Source organism: Mustela nivalis, assembly GCF_964662115.1.
Source record: "Mustela nivalis genome assembly, chromosome: 12".
NCBI lineage: Eukaryota > Metazoa > Chordata > Mammalia > Carnivora > Mustelidae > Mustela > Mustela nivalis.
In genome coordinates this window covers 99,301,183-99,322,276 of record NC_139031.1, presented here as the reverse complement: position 1 = coordinate 99,322,276, position 21,094 = coordinate 99,301,183, and the positions used below count along the sequence as shown (strand labels likewise).

The following is a 21,094-nucleotide window of genomic DNA, read 5'->3' as shown; positions in this document are numbered from 1 at the left end:
CAACCTAACCCTACACCTAAAGGAGCTGGAGAAAGAAAGAAACCCTAAGCCCAGCAGAAGAAGAGAAATCGTAAAGATCAGAGCAGAAATCAATGAAATAGAAACCATAAAAACAATAGAGCAAATCAACGAAACTAGGAGGTGGTTCTTTGAAGGAATTAATGAAATTGATAAACCCCTGGCCAGACTTATCAAAAAGAAAAGAGAAAGGACCCAAATAAATAAAATCATGAATGAAAGATGAGAGATCACAGCTAACACCAAAGAAATACAAACTATTGTAAGAACATACTATGAGCAACTCTACGCCAACAAATTTGACAATCTGGAAGAAATGGATGCATTCCTAGAAACATATAAACTACCACAACTGAACCAGGAAGATAGAAAGCCTGCACAGACCCATAACCAGTAAGAAGATTGAAACAGTCATTAAAAATCTCCAAACAAACAAAAGCCCAGGGTCAGACGGGGAATTCTACCAAAAATTTAAAGAAGAACTAATTTCTATTCTCCTGAAACTGTTCCAAAAAATAGAAATGGAAGGAAAACTTCCAAACTCATTTTATGAGGCCAGCATCACCTTGATCCCAAAACCAGACAAGGATCCCATCAAAAAAGAGAGCTATAGACCAATATCCTTGATGAACACAGATGCAAAAATTCTCACCAAAATACTAGGCAATAGGATTCAACAGTACATTAAAAGGATTATTCACCACGACCAAGTGGGATTTATTCCAGGGCTGCAAGGTTGGTTCAACATCCGCAAATCAGTCAATGTGATACAACACATCAATAAAAGAAAGAACAAAAACCATATGATACTCTCAATAGATTCTGCAAAAGCATTTGACAAAGTACAGCATCCCTTCCTGATCAAAACTCTTCAAAGTGTAGGATAGAGGGCACATACCTCAATATCATCAAAGCCATCTATGAAAAACCCACCGCAAATATCATTCTCAATGGAGAAAAACTGAAAGCTTTTCCGCTAAGGTCAGGAACACGGCAGGGATGTCCATTATCACCACTGCTATTCAACATAGTACTAGAAGTCCTAGCCTCAGCAATAAGACAACAAAAGGAAATTAAAGGCATCCAAACGGGCAAAGAAGAAGTCAAATTATCACTCTTTGCAGATGATATGATACTATATGTCGAAACCCCAAAAGACTCCACTCCAAAACGGCTAGAACTTGTACAGGAATTCAGTAAAGTGTCCAGATATAAAATCAATGCACAGAAATCAGTTGCATTTCTCTACACCAACAACAAGACAGAAGAAAGAGAAATTAAGGAGTCCATCCCATTTACAATTGCACCCCAAACCATAAGATACCTAGGAATAAACCTAACCAAAGAGGCACAGAATCTATACTCAGAAAACTATAAAGTACTCATGAAAGAAATTGATGAAGACACAAAGAAATGGAAAAATGTTCCATGCTCCCGGTTTGGAAGAATAAATATTGTGAAAATGTCTATGCTACCTAAAGCAATCTACACATTTAATGCAATTCCTATCAAAGTACCATCCATCTTTTTCAACGAAATGGAGCAAATAATTCTAAAATTTATAGGGAACCAGAAAAGACCTCGAATAGCCAAAGGGATATTGAAAAAGAAAGCCAACGTTGGTGGCATCACAATTCCGGACTTCAAGCTCTATTACAAAACTGTCATCATCAAGACAGCATGGTACTGGGACAAAAACAGACACATCGATCAGTGGAACAGAATAGAGAGCCCAGAAATAGACCCTCAACTCTATGGTCAACTAATCTTCAACAAAGCAGGAAAGAATGTCCAATGGAAAAAACACAGCCTCTTCAATAAATGGTGTTGGGAAAATTGGACAGCCACATGCAGAAAAATGAAATTGGACCATTTCCTTACACCACACACGAAAATTGACTCAAAATGGATGAAGGACCTCAATGTGCGAAAGGAATCCATCAAAATCCTTGAGGAGAACACAGGCAGCAACCTCTTCGACCTCAGCCGTAGCAACATCTTCCTAGGAACATCGCCAAAGGCAAGGGAAGCAAGGGCAAAAATGAACTATTGGGATTTCATCAAGATCAAAAGCTTTTGCACAGCGAAGGAAACAGTTAACAAAATCAAAATACAACTGACAGAATGGGAGAAGATATTTGCAAACGACATATCTGATAAAGGACTAGTGTCCAAAATCTATAAAGAACTTAGCAATCTCAACACCCAAAGAACAAATAATCCAATCAAGAAATGGGCAGAGGACATGAACAGACATTTCTGCAAAGAAGACATCCAGATGACCAACAGACACATGAAAAAGTGCTCCATATCACTCAGCATCAGGGAAATACAAATCAAAACCACAATGAGATATCACCTCACACCAGTCAGAATGGCTAAAATCAACAAGTCAGGAAATGACAGATGCTGGCGAGGATGCGGAGAAAGGGGAACCCTCCTACACTGTTGGTGGGAATGCACGCTGGTGCAACCACTCTGGAAAACAGCATGGAGGTTCCTCAAAATGTTGAAAATAGAACTGCCCTATGACGCAGCAATTGCACTATTGGGTATTTACCCTAAAGATACAAACGTAGTGATCCAAAGGGGCACGTGCACCCGAATGTTTATAGCAGCAATGTCCACAATAGCCAAACTATGGAAAGAACCTAGATGTCCATCAACAGATGAATGGATCAAGAAGATGTGGTATATATACACAAGAAGATGTGGAATACTATGCAGCCATCAAAAGAAATGAAATCTTGCCATTTGCGACAACATGGATGGAACTAGAGCGTATCATGCTTAGCAAAATAAGTCAAGCAGAGAAAGACAACTATCATATGATCTCCCTGATATGAGGAAGTGGTGATGCAACATGGGGGCTTAAGTGGGTACGAGAAGAATCAATGAAATGGGATTGGGAGGGAGACAAACCATAAGTGACTCTTAATCTCACAAAACAAACTGAGGGTTGCTCAGAGGGAGGGGGGATGGGAGAACAGGGGTGGGGTTATGGACATTGGGGAGGGTATGTGCTTTGCTGAGTGCTGTGAAGTGTGTAAACCTGGTGATTCACAGACCTGTACCCCTGGGGATAAAAATATATGTCTATAAAAAATAAAAAATTAAAAAGGAAAAAAAATCTGATTTACCTTTTCAGGGCTGCCACAATATCATGAGAATGCCTTATCATATTTTATGTTGATGACTGTGATTACCATTATTCACAGTAAAATGACTTAATAAAGCATCTATTCATCTAGATAATACAAGATGGAAATTAATGCCTATTTCAAACTAATGGCCAGTGTCCTGCTTTATGTTAAATATGTTTCTGTCACTGTCAGAAATGATGTGAAATTGACCACCATGTTGAGTAATTATTTAACACTGGTCTGGAGTTCTGGTTAATGAAAGGATATATAGAACAAAAGCAGTGTGAGTGGCCATTGTAAAGTTAAGAAAACAACAACAAGAACACAGCAATCATTTCTAGGGATATGATTGTAGACTTGTAAAATGGAAGAGAAATAGCTAGTTAATTGAGTAATTAAGGCAGTTCATAAAACTAATGCTATCAGAATATAAAATTGTAAAGTGATTTAAAAATCATCTTATTCACAGCATTAATAAAAATATAAAATGTCTGTATGTAATCATTAAATGCAAGCAGTATGCAGATTAAACTAGAAAGCTTTACCAAGAAACATAAAAGATTTACATTAATCCACAGACGTTCCATGTTCTTTCAGGAGAAAACTGAATATTGTGAAGTTGAGGATCTGTTTCATGGCAATTCATATATAGGGTACAGTGTAATAATAAAAATGTACTCAATTTTCCTATTAAAATTTTTGATTAACTTAAATTGATAATATTTTTCTAAAATATCCTGAAAGTGTAAGGAGGCCAGAGAGATACATTTTTTTTCTCAATGTAAGATTTTATTTATTTACTTGAGAGAGAATGTGAGAGTGGGAAAGAGAGCACAGAGGGAGAGGGAGAAGCAGACTATGCTGAGCAGAGAGTCTGAGGCAGGGGTTGATCCCAGTACCCCAAAATCATGACCTGAGCCCCAGCAGATGCTTAGCTGACTAAGCCACCCAAGTGTCCATAGAAGAGATACATTTAAAGAGGACAAAAGAGAAAGAATGAAATAAGGCTAACATCACCATAGTCAAAGCTACAGCAATGACTAGAATGTGGTCTTGACTCTGAAAACAATGATAGGTTTCTGGAACTGCAGAATGAGAATAAATGCTAACACATGGAAATTCTGCTACATAACAGAGGCAGCAGGTATCAGCAAGGAAGAGGGATGTTATTCACATGCTCCCAAATAGCCACAGATGGACATGAGAACCAACATTTTCAGTAGTGCCACAGCAGCTAGTTGGGTACAAAAGAAAGGAGCACAAGGCTTCCTAAGATCATGTGTGAGAAGGAATCAGAAAGAAAAAGCTTAACTACATAAAATTGGAAATCTTCCACTTGTATCCAAATACATAAAATTAGGGTGTCTGGGTGGCTCAGTCAGTTGAGTGTCTGCCCTCTGATCAGGTCATGATCCCAGAGTCCTGGGATTGAGTCCCACATCGGGCTTCCTGCTCACTGGAGAGTATGCTTCTCCCTTCGCCTCCCTGCTCTCTCGCTCTCTCAAATAAATAAATAAATGAAACCTCAAATATGCAAAATTTAAAGGCAAATAACACAAGAGGAAGATATTTGCAACAAGCACATTGGACAAAAGCTTAATATTTTGGGGTCAATAGAACTCCTATACTTAAGTAAAAAACAATGCTAAGCTTCTATAGATAAACACGCAAAGAATAAGATCAGACAGTTAATAAAAGAGTAATCGGAATTTCCTAATTTGTATACTTGTACTGTATTTATATAAAATAATGCTTTATAGCTTGAGATTCTGAGTTATGGGTGTCCTTTTTTCTTGTTTTCTGCTTTTGTTTGCTTTCAGACTTTCCACAATAAGAGCAAGTTTCTTTCATAAAGGAAGGAAGAGGGGGAGGGAGGGAAGCGAAAGGAGGGAGAGAGAGAAGGAAGAAAAGGGGAGGGAGAGAGAAAGAAAAAAGAAAGGGAGGAAGAAAAAAGGGGAGGGAGGGAGGGAGGGAGGAAATAAGGAAGGAAGGAAGAAAAGAGGGAAGGAAGGAAGGAGAGGGAGAAATACTATGTTGAAGCCAAATGTGAAATGACTACTATAATTAAAGTCAAGAGAAATTTAATTTTTATCCACTTTCTGGCAAATAAAATATATTCCCAGTGTTGGTTATGCTCACCTTTCATAAATTAGTCTTTGCAACTAGCTGACATCAGGCAGGAGCCATTTTGGAAAGATGCTTTATAGTATAGTAATGCTAGTGAGTCTCATTATAAAATTCACTGCTGTAGAAAATATTCCTCAAAAGCCAGAATTCAAAACCTCTGTTAAGAAAGGGAATAAGACCCTCAAGATAATAACTGACTGAGGCAAAAATGATTAACTGATGCTAAAAGAAGTAGGTGAATGTCTAAGAAGTAATAATGTATTTATATAATCTCAAAATAACCATAAGATACTTACTAATTGCAAAGGACCCTCAAGATAATAACTGATTGAGGCAAAAGTAATTAATTGTACTAAAAGAAGTAGGTGAATGTCTAAGAAGTAATAATGCATTTACATAATCTCAAAGTATCCATAAGATACTTACTAATTGTAAAGGATTGCATAGCTTTACAGCGGAGAAACCTGGCAGACATCACCTTAACTGAGTAATCGAAGATAACTGCATCAGAAATGGGGAGTGATAGTGTGTGTACCCAACATGGTGCCCACAGAATTCAGCTTTGCTTCTTTGGTGTTCTGGCCCAAAAAACAAAGTCTGTGCTGATGACGAGAAAACATCAGCCAAATTTAAGGTGAGAGATACTCCGCAAAATGACTGGTCTGCAGCCTAGAAGACTACCCGTGTCACGGAATACAAAGAATGACAACTGAATGCAACACATGCCCTGGGATCTTCGAGCTTTTCTTTTCCCATAAATGACATTATTGAAAAAAATCGGCATAATCTGAATGAGGTCTAAAGATTACATAACAGAATAGTGTCAATGCTCATGTCCTAATTTTTACAATCACACTGTAGTTATATAAAATAATTTCCCGCTTTTAGGAAATATACACCAAAGTATTTAGCAGTAAAGAGTATCTACAGACCACTTTTCAATGGTTCAAAAAAAAAATCAGACATGCACACATATCAATATGCATAATTATATAAATTATATATGTAGGGGCGCCTGGGTAGGCTCAGTGGGTTAAAGCTCTGCCTTTGGCTCAGGTCTGATCCCAGGGTCCTGCATTGGGCTCTCTGCTCAGCGGGGATCCTGCTTCCCTTCCTCTCTCTCTGCCTGCCTCTCTGCCTACTTGTGATCTCTGTCAAATAAATAAATCTTTAAAAAAAAATAAATTATATATGTTTATATGCATGAGTGTGTGTGTATGCATACACACAAGCAGAGAGAGAGAAAGCAAAAACAAATGTAGCAAAATATTAACATTTAGAGAAATTTTGTGAAATGTATTAGGGAATTCATTGTAATAGTCTCACAGCTTTTTGAAGTTTGCCGAAATTTTTAAAAAATAAATAAATAAATAAATCAGAAAAGGGGCCAGGTGGTTGAAATCTCAGCCAAGCATTAGTCCTTCTTTAAGGCTCTGGCTGGAGTGGGAAGGCCCCTCAGTTCCTGAACTTAACACGCCTTCCTTGATACTGAGCTCTGTGTCTCTCTCAGTCCTGCAGGTGCCGTGTATCTGGTGCTTTCCATGTATTTTCCTACTTCAATGCACTAATAGCACTGTGGAGTAGAAACACTCAGAGTCCTCATTTACAAGTGATGTTTGGATAGCTTGAGTAACTTGCTCATGGTCCCAGAGCTGGAATTTGCAGAAGCAGACTTGAACTCAGACTTCTCCACCTCCCCCTGCCCTCCTGCTTGTTCTACATCTGGGAACCATCTGTCTCTCCCATCACAAGCCTTTCAAAGCAACTCTTTTTGTCACGGTATTTACAACTCTCAGTGCATCCCCGTAGCTCTTGCACACCATGTGCGTTCCCTGAATTGATATGTACGGGCTTATGTTATCCCATTTGCTCGGTGTGCCTCCATTAAAATCACATGGAACTCTGCCCTGTTATTCCTTAAACTATTAGATTCTGGATAGGCAAAATGAAGCAGTGACCGAATTCATTAAGTGTAAATTCGAGGCCTTCTAAGCTCTTTGACTTCAAGTGAGCAACCTCTAACAGACTCTGGCTGTGGTTTATCCAAAGCCCCTTTTGGCCATGGTAGACAGTGAAGAGAGACCAGACACTAACCTCTCCTGGCAGGTCTTCTCCAGCCTACTCTCTCCCTGTCCCAGCCGCTATGACCTGAGACTGCTCTTATTCTAAAGTGCAAATGCCTCCAGGAGGACCCAGTTTAAGTCTGTTAAACTCCAATTTTGTAATTGCTTTCATGCCCTAAAGGGGACTTTCTGTTTGCCAGCTAAGAGATTGAAAAGGACTCGAGACAGCAGATCGAAGCAGAAAATGCAACCTTCTGATGGGGCAGGAGATGGTTTCCCGTGGTTTTCTATGTTTTGAGATAAAAACTTAGTAAATGCAAATATATAACTATGATCCCTTACCAGCAGCCTAGCACTGCAGCCACCGAATAGAATCCAATCTTCTCCCTTGTGGCAAAGAATGTGTTCTTTGTGGGAAATATTGAGGAGGGAAGGATACAAGGTATGTCCTGACCTAATGACTACTGAGACAAATTTGACCTGAGAGTTGACAGTTCCTAGGGGAAAGTGATCAAAACAGCTTGGAGTTTCAATGGAGGAGAGGAAACAGCAAGTACAAAAATAAAAAGTAGAGGACTTGGTTGATTGGGATGGTTTGACTGGGACAGGAGAGAAGAAAGATGTGTCTTAGATCATGGCCATCTCACAAGTTTATATTGGTTCTGAAACCTCTTCCTCACTCATGAAATAGAAGACCTTTCTTTTAAAGAAGGTCAGTTTAGGGAAATACCAAATGCTGGTTGGTGGAAGAATCAGGATGTGGGCAGTGGGGCCCAGTGCAGAGAGGAGTAGGAGGGAGGCTGTTTTGCAGCTGTGTCAGTCTGCTTTGGCTGGTGATGTTGTGAAACAAATATCCCCACAGTTTGCTTTTCCTGGGTAGGCTGTGAAATAAACATCCCCATAACTTCATGGCTCCCGCTAAAACATTTATTTCTCCCTCCCATCACACTTAGGCTGGGGGTCGGCTGCCGTTCTCCTTCACTTGGTGGGTTGGGCTGCATATGTGTTCTTCCTTTTGAGGTGTAGGCTGAAGGCATAGCCCAATCTAGAATTAGAACATGCTGTTGCTAGGAGCAAGAAGGGTGGTGTAAATTCATCTCTCTTAAAACTTCTTGCTCCGAAGTGAACATCCCATTTAACAGGCCAGAGCACATGGTCAAGTCCAAAGTGTGTGAGGTGGGTGTCTCTGGTCTTCCCACACATAGCACAAGCAAGTTGCATGGCAGGCAGGATGTGTGATCCCTGCGGAGGAGAATGTGAATGGTGTCACCATCACAGCCAACTATCCTTTCGATGTGAAATGATAAAGTCTCTTGTCTTCATTTATTCAGACCAAACCATGAGGTCTTTGGATGAGAGAAAAGACTGATTTCTGTGCAGTCTTACCATCATTTCCCCTTGGGGGTGAAGCGATGGGAGCCAGGGGTTCCCTAAGGCAGGGCTTTGTGCCACAGGAGAGAAACCCTGAAATTATGACTCGGCCCTTATATAGGAGTTCCTGGCCCATCTGGCCATGTTCCTCTCTGGAAAAAGGAAGAAAGACCTTTGTTCTGGAAAATGATGAAATCCTTTCTGAGCAGAGGAGGCAAAAGACTTACACTCCAGCAAGTAAACAGATACTTCCAGATCAGGTGAGATGACATCTTTCCAGAGGTCTCTATCTTTAGGGTGGCCATAAATCCCTCCCCAACCCAGGTTCCAGGGCTCTTTGCTCAGAAACGCCTTACCACCAGAAGTGTAATATTCATAGGCTGTTTATCCTGATACTTGTGATTTTGATGTTCTGATTTTTAAGATTGTTAAAGTTGTCATTAAGTTTTAGCAGACCCACATTTTCAGAGGTGAAAATGAGGACCTGTCTGCTTCACGATCCTTGGAAGCTGAATATTCTCCAGTGGAAATGCTGAGACCAGAGTGAAGAATCTCACACTTGTCTCCCTGTCCCAGCCGGTTGACACTATTGGGTTAAATGTCATATCTGGAACTTCTTCATGTTCCTGTATACCATCAATGTGGAAAAGATAAACTTTCTGATGAAACCACTCGGATATTCTAATTTTTCTTGCCTTGTAAACCCTCAATATTTTAGCATTGAGTGGCACAATTTTTTACATTTAGTCCTTAGGACCTTTGAGATGCCACTGTAGAAAAGATGGGTGTTGAGCACATGCAATCACATGTATCTGGGTCAGCTGATGCCTATGTTTTTAATATCTTTATGGATTATGCATTCAAAGAAACCTGCTATTGTTTTTCAGTATCTGAAGTACTCTTCTATGTGTCTGTAGAGTCTTAAAATTTTATCCAGTGGAAAAATATGTGACTGAAATAGAGCGCGGTAATATCCAGTTACCAAAGGGACTGGTAGTGACAGAGGTCACTAGATACCTCTCCCTCCCCCACGTACAACATCTATGGAAATAATTTTATGAAAAGTTTCCAAAATGATGCACAATGATAGCACTCTGGGGCCTAGGAACAGTGATTGATAAACCTGTCTCCAGAACTGATTTCCATGGTACAGAGTATGGCTGGCACCCAGAAGACCAGGGCCAGACCAGCACCAACCTACCTGCTGGCCAGCCTCCCATTTCTCCCCTGTTCCTGTCTTCATCTGGGGTCTTCCACTCCCCAGATGTGGCGCAGCTGGAAATGGACATAGAGATAGAGTGGGCATAGGAGCTGTGCTGCCTCCAATAAGCAAAAGCAGAACTGGGAGAGGCAGGGAAACGGAGGACAGTTCCTGGCAAGGGAAAGAGGAACTGCTTCATCCTACCCAGCAAGAAGTTTCCCTGTGGGTAGATGAACAGGTAAGGAGAAGCAAGGAACCTCTTCGGTCTGCAAGAGCTCCGCGTTGCTAGACCAACAGCGAGCCTAACTAGAGGCATTAAGTTAAATGGAAAACAGCCTTGCCTGTGACAGCACTCTTCTCTCTGTAATTCTGACCAAATTTGCAGAACTCCCACTGCCCCCACTCCTTTCATGCCACCTTCATGTGTATGCTGGATTCTTGCAAGCTCTCCCGACTTTCTCCCTTGTCTCCCCATCAGTATGCTCTTAAAGCAGCAGTGAAAGACACACTGCTCATTGCCAACCAGGTCATGTCACTTCCCTGCCCTCTGATGACTCCCTGCCTCACTCCATGTGGAGACCCAAGCATTTCCACTGAACTAGGAAGCCTGGAGCCATCCAGCCCCATGCTACATCTTCAACTTCATTTCCTACTATTCTCCTCTCTGCTTTCTTCGTTCTGTCTGCCCTATTAGCCTCTTTGCTGTTTCTCAAATAAAGCCCAGGCACTTTCCACCTCAGGACCTTTGCATCTGCTGTTCTCTTTGACTGGAGCCATCTTTCCCTAGACATCTCCTTAGACACTTCCCTTTCTTCCTTCTGTTCTTTACTCAAAATCTTCTTTCCTTTGAAAAACCCGATCTAAAATGTCACCTTCTATCTACATCTTAACATTTCGTTTCTCATTTATTGTTTGTTCTTAAAATTTCCCACCATCGAACATGGGTATTTCATTTATTTATTATGATTCTTTGTTGTTGTTGTTGTAGTTGCTGTCTCCTCTCAAACATGAGCTGCACAGCCAGGCCTCATAGTCTGTGGTGTTCACAAACACTGCCTCATCTCCAGTGCCTGGTGTGCAGTTGAGCCTCAATGAACCCTTGTTGAATATATGACTGAATGGAAAGACTCTTCCCCATGAAGGCCTAGAGGGAGATATATGTCCAGCAAATGAAAACAAACAAAGTTAGGTCATGTTGTGACTCTCTGAGGGTTTTAGACAGCAGACCCAAAGCAAGGTCCTGCTAGTCCTCCTCTGTCTCGTCTCACTGAATTGAGATTGACCAGCAAATCAGACCAATCCCCTGCCAGAGCCATGGTCCCAATCCAAGTCCTGACTACCCTTGTACCTGTGAGGCCCAACTCTAGCACACCTGTAGGGAGAAGGCCTGGATAAGGGGGAACCCTCACCTGGAACCAGGCAGAACCTTGCTCGAGGGGTTCCTTTGAAACTCTGAAGGAAGGTGGAGCTCACCCCACTGAGGAACCCCATAGAGAACCTCTTGCCCCTACTCCAGGAGTGGGTGCAGGGAAGGAAACTTTGGTCCTTCCTACAGGGGGATGTAGGTGGGAGTCTTCCTCTCTGGCTGGTGCTGAATGTCAGAGCAGCAAACGTGTTAATATTTGACCATGCATGGTAGTAAAATATGATCAAACAAACACAAATACTAGCCCAATAAAAAGAATCTGAAACAGAAGGGAATAAAATGCCATTATTCACACACACACACAAAACCAGAATAAGAAAGATATTCTTCGGCCCACACCCATAATAATTTTAGAAACCATCTTGAAATCTTAAGAAAGAAACCTCGGCTACAGACAGCAAGGACTTTGTGGGACCTATGTGAAGAAAGTTACAACTATTCATTTAAATCAAAATGGGGCACCTGTGTGGCTCAGTCGGTTAAGCATCTGCCTTCAGCTCAGGTCCTGGGATTGACCCAGTCCCACATCAGGCTCCCTGCTCAGCGGGGAGTCTGCTTCCCCCTCTCCCTCTGCCCCTCCCCCCAGCTTGGGCTCCCTCACTCTCTCTCAAATAAATACAATCTTTAAAAAAAAAACAACAAATTTAATAAGTGGAGAAAGAGATCATGTTCCTGGTTGGAATAACTTAGTGTATAAACCCTTCCCCTATTCGTTTGCTAGTTTAACTTAATCCCACTAACAAGATCCATGGGATTTTTATGTTCTAGAATGTGGTCAGTTGAGTGTAAGGATTGCGTTCCATTGAATCTTGGGCAGAGTCTTCTGTGTGGTGTTGCCAGCACTCTGGCCCCCTGCCCTATAAGTGCCTTGTGATAAACATAGCTCTGTTATGGCATCTTTACACATCCCCCTGTGTTCACATTTTATTTGCCCAAATTCTAGACAAATAAAAATGCAAGCAGAAGAATTGATTTCAAAAATTAATAAAGGGAGCGTTTTTGCTACCCAATGTGATCCATTCTTATAAATATATAGTAAATAGGTTTTTATGTTTTACTCTGTGTATATGGATACACACGTACACACAAACCTGAAAACTTTGTGTATCAACGTATGACTAGAAGGAACAGTAGAAGAGATTGATCTTGAAATATGTGAGTTTATAAAAAATTTATTGATTTCTAATATATTAAATGATTGCTTAACAAATAGCACTTAGAAAACTATTTGTAGGGGCAAAAAACCAAAAATGAAACAGATGTTAAATATAATGAACCATACTGGGGTTCCAGAAGGCCCGTCCCCATTACTGTCTTAAAGGTATTACTGACCAAAATAACTCTCTGATCACTGAACAGGAGCTGCCAGGACACTCCTCAGCTCTCGGATTCAGTGCTCTAAGACAGGTTTTGTATTCAGATGGTCTGGTCTGTCTATATTGGTTCCTTTAGGGCAGGGCCAGGTCTGTCTGCGCTCTGGAGCCTGATGCCTAGGTCTGTTCCTCATTCTGTGTACAGCGCTTGGCAAATGACATAACCAGCCCACGCTTCAGCTTCCTCCCATGTAAACTATAGACAGACGTAGCCACCATCTCGCAACGCTGCTGCGAGGGTTAGGGAGTTCCTCTACGTGAAGCACTTAGAAAGGGGCCTGACGCATCAGAAGCTATACAAATACTAGATATTAGCTCTCACCACAGCGTTTTTCCAGTGTGAAAACGACGCCAGGCAAGTGGTAAACTATCAACGAATGAACGACTCTGAGCCTGCTTTGCTACTAGCCCCTCTCTGACACTCCAAGGATACAGGCAAACCCCTCAGTTGTCCCCCTCAGGGACAACGGGTGACAGATTTTGAAAATGGAAGCAGAAATTCAGCTCAACCAGCCTTTCTTCTTCTTCGGCCACTTGGAGCATGAAAAGCACTGAGCAGGATGAAGCCTGCACGTACCCATCTTCCATGAGTTTAAATGAGATACTGAAGACAGTGTAAGTGAGCTCCTAGCTGCTGAGGACAGTGAGAAGTCCATATGTTTTGCATAATTCTGCCCCTTCTTATTGCTTATTGTACAAGGAAAATGTTTTGCTAGTCTGTCACTGAAATCTGTTTTTAATGAAAACATCCTGGGATCGGCTATTATTCTTGGAAGACAGCTTTGTAGTGGAGTCAGTCAAGTATGAGTTCTGTTATGAGAGTTTCCCCATCGCAGATGTCCTGTGGATGGATCCTGAAGGTTGAGGAAGAGCAGCCGTGGACTGAGCAGTGGTAAATTTTGGCCCTGGGAAGGGTGGAAGTGGTAGGTTGGGGACCCAGCTCATGCCATGAACTCTGACCCTCGCAGGATGGCTGCTGGGGGCTGCCTCCCCTGTTCCTTACCATCCTGGCTGTAGGACTCAGCCTCACCCCTCCTCCTGGCAATTCCATGCTGCTGCTTAGAGTTGGAGTCTGAGGAACAAGGTACTGGGAGGAGGAAGCTGCACTCACGTATTTACGTTGTTCGCTCTTGGAGTTGGACCTGTCCCGGTAAGGACAAACTGGTCATCTTTGGAACCGGTCTTCCTTAGAATTAGCATGTCATTGGGCTGGGAAGAAAATGTCACATGGAAGTTTGGTGAACTTGGAAGTTGAAAGTCAGGACATCTTTATTTTCCTTCTGTGTATCATGATCAATAGAGCTTTGGTTATGGTTATGCTAGAGAACTGGAGAAGTATATGAATAAATGAAATTCAAAAATACACTAATAAAATGAGGATAAAAAATGAGTAATTCGGGATGCCTGGGTGGCTCAGTTGGTTAAGCAGCTGCCTTCGGCTCAGGTCATGATTCCGGGGTCCTGGGATCGAGTCCCACATCGGGCTCCTTGCTTGGCAGGGAGCCTGCTTCTCCCTCTGCCTCTGCCTGCCTCTTTGTCTGCCTGTGCTCGCTCACTCTCCCTCTGTCTCTGGCAAATAAATAAATAAAATCTTAAAAAAAAAAAAATGAGTAATTCTGTGGGTATGCTGCCAAGTCCATATTTGGTGAGAAAAGCCTTGCTAGTTTGTCAAAGCCTTTTTTTTTAAATTTTTAATTTAAGATCAATGATCTATATGATGGTAGGGCCTGAGAATTTGGAAGGCATTGTAAGTTGTTAATGGCATGAATTGATGTTCGTGGTAGGGGCTCATAAAGGCACCTCTTCCCAGAAAAAGGAATTCAGCGGCAGTAGTGCCATTAAGGTTATGTGATAGTAAATCTTGTGTGTCCTGAAAATGCAAATGGCATCAAGTCAAGGGGCTAAAAGAAATGAGCTCGGGATGAAATGAGACGAGTTAGACCCCCAGTCGTGCTGACAAGCTCATGGTCATGAAATCGAAAATTGGACCAGACTCGTTTGTGTGAGTGCCTTGTCCCACTGGCCATTAGTAGAGGAGTCCTTGCTGTGACAGCAACGTGAGGGAAGTTCTAGTGACACAGCTTGTGACCGGGATCTCTCAACAAGAATCGTTTTATTCAATCAACGAGTCCAATATTCTGGTCTCCAAGAAGAAATAAGCTTTTAAAAATCTCATTCCGAACACGAACAGTTGAGCTTAATTTGTCCTTCCAGGCGGGTCCCTTGTGTTGCATTTGGAATTGCCCACGTAGGACTTGGCATCTCCTGTTGGAATTCAGTCGATCCTCACTGTCAGTCATCCATTGTGAGGACAACTAAGAATAACTGATAGTCATGATGGCAAGTCTCTTACGGGGGGTGATTGTGCAAGTTGACCAGCTTTCTGAGGCTATGAGACACATCCGCTTAGAGTAACTCTAAATTCTTTTTCAGTATCACAGGCCTCCTGGGAAGGCCAGGATCTCTGGGGCTTTTCTAGAATGTCCAGAAGGTGGCACTTTGACTAGGCTTCCCTGAAACTACTTCTTGGAAATAAGAAACCCACTCTCAACCAGAATCTCTAGATTTCTTCAGGGGTGGGTTTATGAGTGACTTCTTGTCATACTGCCTGTATGGCTTGGCGTTTTAAACAGCAAATGTACATTTTTTCCCTATGATTACCAAAAAAGGATTTTAAAAAAATCTGTCATCTTTTTCATCTTTTATATTGCCTCCTTTTATCCATTCCACCAATAATGATACAGCTGTCTTCCTCCAAAACTGTTCACTTCCAACATCCAGACCAAAGGGAACAGGAGGCTAGCAAAACAGCAAAAATCCTTTTTAGCACATGATAAATCATTGTGTTATACTTTGTGTATTAGTGTTTAATCTTAGCTCATTTGGGTAGGGACAGATCCATATTGGCCCTGTATGGATATCTTATCTGCTTTTTTTTGATTTTTAATAATGGTAACTTCTCCCCCTGGTGACCTGGTAGGAGGGGCAGAGTGTTGACACCTTTCAGCATTGATCCCTAGAATGATGCTGTTGGACGGCTGGTTTGCAGGGCACGAGCATGGATGTCGGGGCCTCAGGGAGCTGACATGGGAATCAGGAAGGATTGGCCTTGTTGAGGACTGTGCTTGCTGTGCCCTTCGTGCTCTGCTGTTAGGACTTCTACCACAGGCCCTGCTGTAGTGATCTCCAGAAGCATCCTTCCTGCTTAGTTTCCCCACTGCCCTGTGCAGGGCGCTCTGAGAGTCCCCCCAAGGATCATAGCCCCTCAAGTGCAGTAGAAGAAATTGATAAAACTGCATATAAATGCTCGTGCATTTGAAGGAAGAATTGTGTAATCTCGGGTTACTTTCAAGGTACACCTGTGTCGATCCCCAATACTGCCAGTTGCGCTTTCTTGTTGGGGTTTCCTCTAGTTAAATACTTTGAAGAGCCTGGTGGATTTGTAAGCTTAGATGGGCCAAAAGCAAAGGGTAGGGCACTTTCCCGGTTGCGTTCATATAGACAGGCACCTGGTCCTCTTTTCATTCCTTAACTTCCTTGGGTTTCAACCTATTCCTGATGGAGGAGGTGCCATCCAGGTTCTGGTTGGTGGGGTGGCATGAGATTTTGGAATCTAGAGCTGGATCCTTTTTAATCCCTACTTTGTTTATAAACTCTCCATTCTGCTCTCATTCTTCTTGGCCAGTGTCAAGTTTTACAGCTAAACTATGAAGAAATTGTTTAACAAAAAAAAAAAAAAAAGGAAAGTAAACTGTAAAGTAAAATATACCAGTATTCTCCCAGGTTAAGTGCTAAATCAGGAATGTGTGATTTGAATGGTCTTTTTTCCTGTTCTGCTTACTCTTCTAACGTGCATATGCACGTTTGATTAATTGGATCAACATTTGGCTTGGGACAGGTGTACCAAGAGGCTTCTTTCCTATCTTCTAAAGTCTAGACTGTGAGTTGCTCAAGGACATAAACAGTCAGTCCTCGTCATTCAGCAATTCTTTCATCCATCCAATTCTCACTGAACATGGTAAGTTAAGCCCTTCGACCAGACCTGTGCTTAGTACTGAGGATGACAGCCGAGCTCCCAGAGAACTCTATGTTGGCTTCACAAGACAAATGTTAAACAAATAGTTCTTTAGAATTATTTTGGAAAATCCAAAAACAAGTAGTGGGTGTTGTCCCGGAGCACCTGCGCTGGCTGGGGAGCCCAGGAGACCAGGGACTAAAGGCTGTGGAAGGGGACTGAGGGAAGCATGTTTCAGACAGAGAGGGCCGTGTCCTGACATCTCCAAGAAAAAGAGAAGCAAGTGTCTCTGAAGACAGCATAGCTCCCCGGGTGCCTGGGGTGTCACATGTGGGGTGTAAAGAGGCGGGCAGGAGGCCCAGATCCATTTTTCACGCTCATATGAAATATCTCGACCTGTCTTCAGCTTTAGCCTAAAGGAAGTGTGCAGCTATGGAAACAAAGAAGAGCCACAGTCTGATGTCCTTTTATAAAAAGCATCCTACCTGTCGTAGAGAGTATATATAGGGCACGCAGAGGGTGGGGAGATAGGTTTGGGTTAACTGAGATTAGGTAGGAAGGACACTTGGGTCATGATGAAGGAGTAGAAATGATGAGAAGCAATGGATTCTAGAATGGTTAAAAAGTAGTAGCAAAAGGTACTAACAGGGAAAACAAAGTTACTGACAGGGAGACCCAGTGGGTAAACAGCCGTCACTGACTCTGGGCTTTGGGTTCGAGGATAAAGATCCCAACTTCTTTCTGTACTGTCTTTGGGCTGTAAGAAGCCCCAGTGGATGTTGGTTTGGAGTTCAGATGAGAGCTCTGAGTTGTCATGGGAATTTGGGAATTGTCAGTGCTCTGATAGTAATTGAGGCCATGGATGGGAATATAGGAGGGTCTGAAGCCCTCCAACATGGAAAAGGTGAGTGAGGAAGAGCCTGCATATGGGGCAGGGCTGGGGCAACCTGAGGAGCAGCTGGGAAGACAGTGGCCACCATAGGGAAAGATATGAATGCCACAGATGGAGTCCAGAATGGGGAGGAAGGGCACAAAGCAGGAGCCAAGCACATGGACCTTAAATTCTCCATCCCCTGTGCAAATCTGCTCAGATCAGGGATGAGAATATCATCTGTACATTCAGAATGCAAGCTTGCAACTTGTTTCTTACACAAACCCATCTGTCAGCAAAGCTTCAGGTTTCACTGGGATTTTTGGAAAGCCGATATCATATACCCCTTTTTTCTGGAGTGCAACCATATTGATTCCTTCCATAGCAACTTCAACTTCCAAGGAAGAGGAGTTTTGCCAGAGTAAAGACTCATGAACCCCAGAGTGGTACAGGGATTAATAGGACCCTGATGGAAACACCACCAGCAATTTTCCCGTGTCTGGTGTCTCTCCTCTAAGCTCCTAATTTTGGACCTGGTTTTGCTGTACTGAAATGCAGATGGTGTGGCCAGGGATTGTTATTTGGGGTAATACTCTCCTGGCGACGCAAAGGACAGTATTCACATCTGAGTGAGTGTGCTGAGATGAGTCAGTGATATTTCCAGCAGTTTAACTGTAGCTCTGGTTCCTTTGTGCTTGAGGGAATCTGGTAAGTGGGGCATGTCTGAAGATGCATTTAGGAAGTTTTCCCATCTCCTCCCCACAAACCCCACACCAAATCCTTGTTTCCTGAAAAGAAAAAAAAAAAAATTTCCCCCTAGTCCCATGATTCTTATTCCTTGACTGTAAATTTTAAAATCTAAATCAAATGACCCATGCCGCAAAATAATGTGGCTTGCTACCTTGGGTCCACATCACGAGAATGATTTTGATCCTCGTGTGATTTTTCCATTCACCTGGGGATCACCCAAGCCAAATATCTCAATGGGGGTGGCGGGCACGACGTCCTTCTTTCGGGTAATGTCGCTGGTTTTGTTTGCTCGGGATACACGCTGAGTTAACCTCGTTGGCCTTTTCCCCAGGAATTGATGCGCGTACACGTGGTGGGTCATTATGCTGCTGCACCTGTGTAGTGTGAAGGTCAGTGTGTTTTTCTGATTCTAAGAACCCATCCATGTCATTCCATTATAAACCCACTCCGCTCATAATGGAATGTGCCTCAGCCCACCGCCCACCATGGCCGCCCGGCCCAGGAGTTCTCCACGGGCAGCTCTGACATCTGAGATCCATCACCCGTCCCTCCCCTGCCCCCTGCATCCACCCCTATCGACCGTGCTCCATTTCGAGATGATGTTTTTTTGCATGTCAAGTTTCCCTTGTGTGATGTGAACCTACAGTTGTCACAAGTGAATTGATACCTAGAAACAAGCACTCAGAAATGGCCCTTCCAAAATGATAGCAGAGAACTCTGCGGGGCTGTCAGGAACTACCTACGGATGATGTGAATGCACTGAAATTCACATGGTGACTGGAGCTGCGGTTTCTCTGGCTCACTCGGTCAGACCACCCACCAGGAGGTTGCTAGTTCATTGGAGGGGATCTCTTGCGCTAGGGGTGTGGGGGGGCTTTCTCTGGAAGAGCTTTTCCCGGGTCCCTGCAGACTTCCTGCCACGTCTCCTGCTTCCTGTATATCACAGCTTTACAGCTGTCGGGGATAGCCCTGGTTTGTAATAATTATAGTTCACATTAGTGGACGCTGTGTGTCATGATCTGTGTTAGATGCCTTTGCTGCATGAATCCTCTCTCCCCACAACAATCTGAAGAGGTAGGTATGACCGTCATCCCCATCTTATTTTTGAGGGAACTGGGCATGAAGGGCCGTATCACTGGTGAGTCTCTGGGTGGGTAAGTGAGGAGCAGGGAGGGACCTGCCTATCTGAGCTGGCATCTCCACCCACAGGCCCTAGTGTGGCAACCTGTAAATGAGGCTTTTGTCTGAAAGTAATGAAAAGCTCCCATCTGCATAGTACTTTGCAAATGTACTAAGCATATCTACGTACATATTCAGCTAATCCGTGAACTAGCCCTGCAGGAAGGAGAGCAGAGCCCTGAGATGTTCAGTGAGCATCTCGGCATTCATCAGCTCTCAGAAGGAAGGCAGTCCTCACACTCGGGTCCCTCTTCCACCCCCAGCACTGCCTCCAACCTCCAACTCACCCACGAGGGAGCTGTCTGAATTAGGAAGTTCAGAGTAACGCGCTTAGGGAATGAGCACTTTATGTATTGTGTTCAGGAAGCATTAACTTAGTAGGTAATCCCATGCTGCCAAATGTGCAGGGACAACCCGAGGGCAGTGACTTTAAATGTTTTACTTTAAATGTTAAACTTTTCTTTTCTTACTCTGTTTCCCAGTTTGTTGTGCTGTCAGCAGCCCCTTTATTTCTGTGAGTTCGCTCCGCTACGCATCCACTAGACTTCCCCCTCCGGGAAGGTTCAACTTTCTTTAGGAGAATGCTTTTTCCAACACACAGCACTCCTGTCTGTTTACATTCCCCTGAGACTTTTTGAAATTTTCTCTTTGGCTAGAAAGATACAATAGGAGGACTTAAAAATACCTTTTGGATACATTTAACCTTCTGGAAGAATGTTCTCACTTGCCTCTTTTCAGGACTGGTATCTTCGAAAGTTACAAGCTTTGACTTGACTGCAACTACAAAGCTAAGTGGGTACACAGATAATCTCAAGGGATTTTATTCAGCAATCCAAGAAACATGCTGTCCAGCTATTCTCCCTTGACATTTATGGAAGTGAGCGCTACCTGATTAACAGGAGGGAGAAGACAGAGATCAGACTTATGTTCCCAAAGCACTTACTTTGTGAAATATAAGCATAACCCCAACTTCCTACACAACAATGACACTAGAAACAACCTTATCCCCAGTTTCTGTGGAAAGTCAGTGCAAAACTCCTTGTCCCAAATTGCATGATAAAGGAAATGTTACAGCCCCATTACTAATGTGTATTTTGTTGAGACTTTCAAAACTGAAAATAATCCCAAGGTTTCCTATGCCTTTCTGTAATACTTTCCCAGAAGATTCACCATGGTCCAGAAGAAGTCTGCATTACTAGCTGGATTTATTTAAAAAAAAAAAAAATCTGGAGATGAACGAGAGAAGACTAATGCAGATATCTGACCATTTTATGCAGATATACTTTTCAGGTTCTGGAATGATCCTGAGCAGGATGAATGCTAATCTCTAGAAGAAGCCCCAATAAGGGGGAATTTCATACTGAGACCAGGGATTTTCAACCAGGGATAGGTCTCAGATCAGTAAGTATAGCTTTGTGTGTGGAGCCCAATCATCTGCATTTGTAAAAGTCTCGGGGGTGATTCTTATATGCACCCCTGGTTAAGAACTAGTGGCCAAAACTGATGGGAATTAAACCTCTCTGTGTCTGTGAATGAGAATAGAACCTAAATCTATAC

General features: G+C 42.7%; 1 protein-coding gene across 4 annotated transcripts in view; it reads left to right on the top strand.

Moving 5' to 3' along the window:
- The window catches only part of HECW1 (HECT, C2 and WW domain containing E3 ubiquitin protein ligase 1), a 469,612-nt gene that overhangs the window by 133,231 nt on the left and 315,287 nt on the right, over positions 1-21,094 (top strand). For 2 of the 4 annotated variants that reach the window (XM_082691731.1, XM_082691732.1), the window contains exon 2: positions 18,690-18,747. The exons of the other annotated variants lie outside the window; for them this stretch is intronic. In XM_082691731.1, coding sequence (XP_082547857.1) covers positions 18,721-18,747 — 27 coding nt within the window. In that variant the 5' untranslated portion in view covers positions 18,690-18,720. The remainder of the gene's footprint in view (positions 1-18,689; positions 18,748-21,094) is intronic. 4 annotated transcript variants of the gene reach the window in all.